The 6,136-nt window shown below is 37.4% G+C and overlaps 1 protein-coding gene across 3 annotated transcripts in view; it reads right to left on the reverse strand.

Annotated features, from left to right (window-relative positions):
- Nucleotides 1-532: 532 nt before the first annotated feature.
- Nucleotides 533-6,136, reverse strand: part of LOC147883608 (transcription factor ILR3-like) — a 74,561-nt gene continuing 68,957 nt past the window's right edge. For all 3 annotated transcript variants that reach the window (XM_087399603.1, XM_087399601.1, XM_087399602.1), the window contains 2 exons: nucleotides 1,328-1,490; nucleotides 533-1,115 (listed from right to left, as the gene is read on the reverse strand). In XM_087399603.1, the coding sequence (XP_087255729.1) occupies nucleotides 837-1,115; nucleotides 1,328-1,490 (442 nt within the window). In that variant the 3' untranslated portion in view covers nucleotides 533-836. The remainder of the gene's footprint in view (nucleotides 1,116-1,327; nucleotides 1,491-6,136) is intronic.

Genomic DNA, 6,136 nt, shown 5'->3' on the forward strand with positions numbered 1-6,136 from the left:
GATCAAAGAAAGTTTTATCTACGAAGTCAAACGAAGTGATTGGTTGTTCCCAATCGTTGTCATGCTAAAGAAAATGGCAAGTTGTGAGTCTGCATTCATTACAGGAAGTTTAACGAGCAGAGAATCAAAGACCCATTCCCGCTATTGTTCCACTTTATAGGAGAGATCGCAGAGCCACAATAGCCTCGTCATACATTTTAAGCACCCAGAACCAAACACAAATAAAAGAGGCTCTTCTGACAAACAGAAGGTTCACACAAAAAATCGAAGTAATAAATGAAGAGTCCTAGTCTTGTAAAAGATATGGTAGCAGTAATATGGGAACGATCTGCCAAAAGGCTGTAAAAGAGTTTTACCATTTCAAGCTTAAAAATATTGTTTGACTTAAACCAGAGTAGATGAAGCCCTCTTCAAGAAGACAAATAAGAGACTGACAAGAGAAAACTCGGACATACAGCCACAGTAGCTGTGTCATCAGCCTTCGACATTTTGAGAAACAATGAACCATAGTAAACCCAAAACTTCATCCGGGCGTCACAGGCTGATTTTCTTATTTGAACTCTCGGACAGGTATTTGAAGAGGAACATGAGACATCTAAGCTGAATCATTAACAGTCAATAATTGTCAACATACGTGAACTTTGCATAATGAGATATTTTCATGGTCATAAAACAGAAACAAATATATGTCAGCTGTAACCAGAATCATGTACTCCAAGGAACATTTCATACACCTGATCTTTGTTCAGGGTTCAAATTTCATGCCGAGAAGCAATTGTATCCAAGTATAAACTTCAAGTGACTAAACCTGAAACACAAGTATAATACAAGGCCTGTCAAGCAACTGGTGGCCTGAGCACGTGGTCCTTCGAAATGTCTACAGTTGCTGGAGGCATGTACTGTGACATTGTTGTTGTAAATGGATATCCAGAATAAGAAACAGATTTATTTGCATGAGGCAGACTCTGAGAAGAATATGCAGCAACAGCTGCTTGTACTGCAACAGGGTGTGGCAGATAGCTGGGAAAAACATTCACATTCTTCAACTGTTTTTCTAATCTTTCCTTCTCTGATTTCAAACTCATCTTCTCATCTCGGAGCTCATTTTTTTCAGCCTGGTCAAGGAGAAAGTTTTGAACATTAGAAAAAAAATCAAAGAAACGGATACTGAATGTGCAGAAAAATAATTTTTCGATGGGTGCACAACAATGGCTCCTTATTTTTTTAAAAAGAGATCACTCCATAGCGAACAGTAAGTAATCTTCTTAGCGATGTCTTTATGTTATCAACCACCATCTGTGGCATTAGACCAATTTAAGAAAAAGACCTTCAACTCCTTGATAGTTTCTTGGAGTTGTTGATTTGTATCTTTAAGCTGCTGTGCTTCAATCCGAAGTTGACCCATTATCCTAGCTGCATCCTGAAGAATTGAAGCTTTATCGGTCTTTGGAGGCTTGTCAGGCTCAAGGACTGCACTCAACTCAATGAACCTAAACAACAAAATGCAAAATGATTCTCAAAAAAAGCATATTGTCAATAAAACACAAATATCTCACTCTACATCCCCAGTAACTGTGAAAACGTTGCCCCTTCCTTTGTACGCCCTAATCTCTTATCATATGCTCCTACTACCATTCATATTTATTCCAGTTAGCTTGCAAGCCTTGAAGACTGAAGTCTCCATGATTAGAGATGTTCTAGGTTGCGCCCCATCCACATCTTACAGCTCTGAGCTCTCTCTGTCTCTCTTCTCGCACATAGTAGAAATACAAAACAATTTGAAATAACAAATACACTAATAGACCTACCTATTTCTTAAAAGGCTATTTACATCTCAGGAGGAGCAACGCAGTAAAGGCTTTTGGAATATGGAAATCTCCTGGATAGGATAGGCTAACTGTGGAATTCTTTTTACAATTCTGGGATCTGCTTGAGGATCCATTACTACTCATGGTTAATCATGTTAAGAATCAATCTCATGTTGTGTAGTTGCTGGTGTGTGTCTAGGTGAATAAGGTGGTCATACTGACCTAACCACGGTTAGTTGGTTTCGTTGGATTCTATCATGTATTTGGTTGACTTATGTTTCTGTTGTACGGTGTGTGGTGTGATAATGGATGGGTGTGGGTGAGAGTGTTGCACAGTTTTGTACCTGCTGTGCTTTCCTCCTTGTAAAGCGTTGCTGCTTCCAAGCCTTTTCCTTAACTCGAATGGCGGATTATTCTTATGAGAAAACCTTTCACAAAGACAAGTCGGTTTCCAACCAGAAACAAAAACAGGTGATGGATTCAAATGATTCCCTTCATGACTCTGCTGAGGATTACCAAAAAGTGAGCGGAGAAAAGCGAGCAGCCCCAAATAAGCGAGCAAGATTAAATAGGTTTCAAGCGAGCGAGAACCTCATCCAGCATCTTATTCCCCTCAATATCATTGGAACAATTGATGTGATCATAAGCAAATTAAACATATTCCAAACATGAAGGCATGCCTGAAACTCACAATTAACTTCTCTTTCATCCCCATACTATCAATTTGAGTCGTTGTGGAGAGGTAGAGACATAACAATACATAAAATTTGCGATAAAAAAAGCAAACACTACTCAGATTGAACATCCACACAGCAAGATAATGATAGATCACAAGGTAGAATATATGACTGAAAATATGTAAACATGATCATGTGCTACATATACATATCATGTCTTTTATGCTTGCAGAAGATCATCCATACATTCGATCCAAAAACATGGAAACAGAACTAACTATGTCAAAAGAAAAAAAACACATTTTCATCAAGTTTTCATCATAAGGATTAATTTTGCTTAGTGAAAATACCTATGTAATCTGGACAATACCATGCTTTAAAAAACTTAGGGAGCCAAAAAAGGATTTTAGCCCTCCATACTTCTATTATGACCAATGTCTGAATGATAGTTCTATCGGAACTAGAAATGAATGCATCTAACCACTATGTTGAGTGCTCATCCAGTATCCTGTAGACTATTATGTTAAACTCAATACGTGACCACAAACTCAAGCATAAGAGGAGCATGATTCAAGTGAAATAATTGGCCGACACTCTGTAACTAGTATCCTGCTGCATCTAACGAAAAATATGCACTAGGCGTTAACAAGCTTCTATTTCCACCCCTATAAGCAAACTTTTATCCTGTAGTATGAAAAACTTTAAGGAAAACATTGCACTTAATGCATCAATTAAGCCAGTGGGCTACTCATGATGCACAATCGAACAATTATCAAGGAAATTCTAGTCAAGCAAGTTGAAGCAAAAAACCAAATATCTATTTGGATCTATGCCGTGGTGTATCCGCCAACCATGAGTAGCAAAAAAACCTATGAAAAAAGAAAAATAGGGATTATGCCACTCTACCATGATCACTTCCATGCTACAAATAAGGGAATACATAGTCGTTTTAGGGTACTTTTAGGGTTCATTCCCAACCACTAAAAAGAGAGCCAATGCTATCTATTTGTATTCATAAAATCTTTATGAACATTATCATGTTCAATATAAGGATAGGAGCCAACTCAATGGGTAGTCCTAAACAAATATAAATACTATTCGAATTTTAACCTTATGCAAAAGCTTTTTTTTTAACACAAAGTAAAACTTGATTATACATTTAGATGGGAATCAGGTCACCATTGTAAGTATGTATTTAGTAATTAAGTCGAAAATATTCCCTTAGAAAAATAGCTCAATCAACATAGTACCCATATTATATATCCAAAATTTATAAGATCTCATTCATACCATTGGATTGTTTTCATCACTTGTCATGAGTACTAACCTCAATTGGCATTATGTATTTGGGTCAAAATAGTTTTTAGTATAGGATATAATGGAGCAATACATTTATGTAATATCTAGTGATCATAGTTTCTAATATAGGATAAAATGGAGCATAGAGTAATCTTGTCATTCAAAAATGATAATATACCTTCCTTGACATATACAAGCATCATGCATTCATAAAAAAAGTTAGTCATAAACTGCAATATAATGTGCCCATAATGCATGTACATTAAATCTTCACATGTTAGAATGTGAGAAAGGGAATAATTTAACTATGAAATCAGGGATCAATGTAGGAAATGGTCTTCTATGCACACATATATGCTAAGGGTCCATCTAATACAATATTGGAAATTGATGTGAGTATAAGTGTATGCATCCATCGGTGATGTATATGAGTGTATGCATCCATTTGTGATGTATATTGTTGTACTAATCCATGGTGCTTTACCGCTTGAGTTGTTTGTAGCACAATTAATCACAACAATGTTGTATTTTTTAAAAGAAAAATGCCATAAAAATTTCATGCTGCAAAACACAAACAAAAAAATGGCATTTGTAGCATTAATCCAAGCATTTCCTACAAGCAACCTCCATCCCTCCTTTTCCTGCTTACTCTTTCGGCCACCTCCACCCTCTTGTTGCCCTTCAAGACTACCTCTTGCCTCCTCGCCTCCTTGCTTCCTCACCTCCTCACCTCCTTGCTTCTTTGCCTTCTCACCTCCTTGCATCATGCTTGTTGCTGGCAATTCCAAGGCTGTCCCTCCCCTCATTGGCCAGCTCCTCTACTCCTCACGTCATCCTTCTCCTCATTTTGGTGTCTCCAATGAATAGCTTGGGGGTCTTGTTTTTGGAGGGGGGAAGTATAAGAATGGCAACACCTTAATGCACTGTCATTTTTCGTGCTTTTGCCACCCAAAAACAAGACCTGCAAATCCCTTGCTTAAGCTTGAATGAGCCTCTTGATTTTGGGCGTGTTAAGCCATTTTTGACCATTATACCCCCAAAATCAAGAGGCTCATTCAAGCTTAAGCAAGGGCTTTGCAAGCATTGCAAGTCCAGTAAATGAAATCAATCAAATTAGGAATTGGCAAACTCAATTTGGGAATGGTCAGAAATACTTTGTCTTTGAATAATGCCTTGGATCATGGGATGGGGTCCCATGAACTTGCTGCCTATGATGACGAATGGTTCTACCCTCGACTAAAGGTGATGTGTGTAGTAGTAAAAGGATAGCCCTCATGGAATCTCTAAGGGGTCTTGATTTTGGCCATGATTTGCACATTCTAGCACTTGAGCCATACATCAATTTCCAACACTTGAGGCATATAGTGGCTTTGTCCACGCAACGTTTCCAGCTGCAATCCAAGCATCAAGCAATCTCATATTCTGTATCCAGAGACATCATGAGGCCCCATATGTATGCCCTTAAATACTACTTCTTAGTTATATTGTATAATAACCTCCATATGTATGCTCGTGAGACAACAAAAAGAGACCTGCCAACCCAAAAATGATAGTGCATTGATGCGCTGCCATTTTTGGGCTAGCAGGCCTCTTTTTTAATGTCTCCTGAACATAAGAACAAGCACTTGTGTTCCTTACCTTTCTTTCCAATGGGGGTCTTGATTTTGGGGGTGTATGCCAAAAATTGATAAACAACATTATTTGATGCATATAGTTTTATTAAATCGATAAAATAGGCATGAAAACATCTAAATTGGCTCTTGCCATTTGATTTGATGTATGACATGACCCCATTTGGATTTGTAATTCCAAAGATACGGGGTCTTACTTTTAGGGCTTGAATGCCTGAAATAGGCAGCGCATCAATGCGTTGCCTATTTCATACATTTAGGCCTCAAAAGTAGGACCCCATGTAGGACCAAATGAGGTCCTACTTTTGAGGCCTAAATGCACGAAATAGGTAGCACATTGACAAGCTACCTATTTTAGGAATTCAGGCCCTAAAAGTAGGACCCCGTATCTTTGGACTTACAAATCCCAATGGGATCATGTCCTATATCAAATCGAACGGCAAGAGCCAATTTAGATGGTTTTCATGCCTATTTTCTCCATCAATCAAAACTATATGCATAAATATATACATCAAGATATGCATCAATATATGCATCAATATATACATATGTATGTATGTATATATATATATATATAGATACATACATACATACATACATACATGTGTGTGTGTATACACACAAACACACACACACACACACACACACATATATCTATACACATATAGATATATATGTATGTATATACATACATATACACATTGATAAACAACATTATTTG

This window comes from Dipteris shenzhenensis, chromosome 28 (genome assembly GCF_047967505.1).
Source record: "Dipteris shenzhenensis isolate YYH24624 ecotype China chromosome 28, Dip_SZ_1.0, whole genome shotgun sequence".
Lineage (NCBI taxonomy): Eukaryota > Viridiplantae > Streptophyta > Polypodiopsida > Gleicheniales > Dipteridaceae > Dipteris > Dipteris shenzhenensis.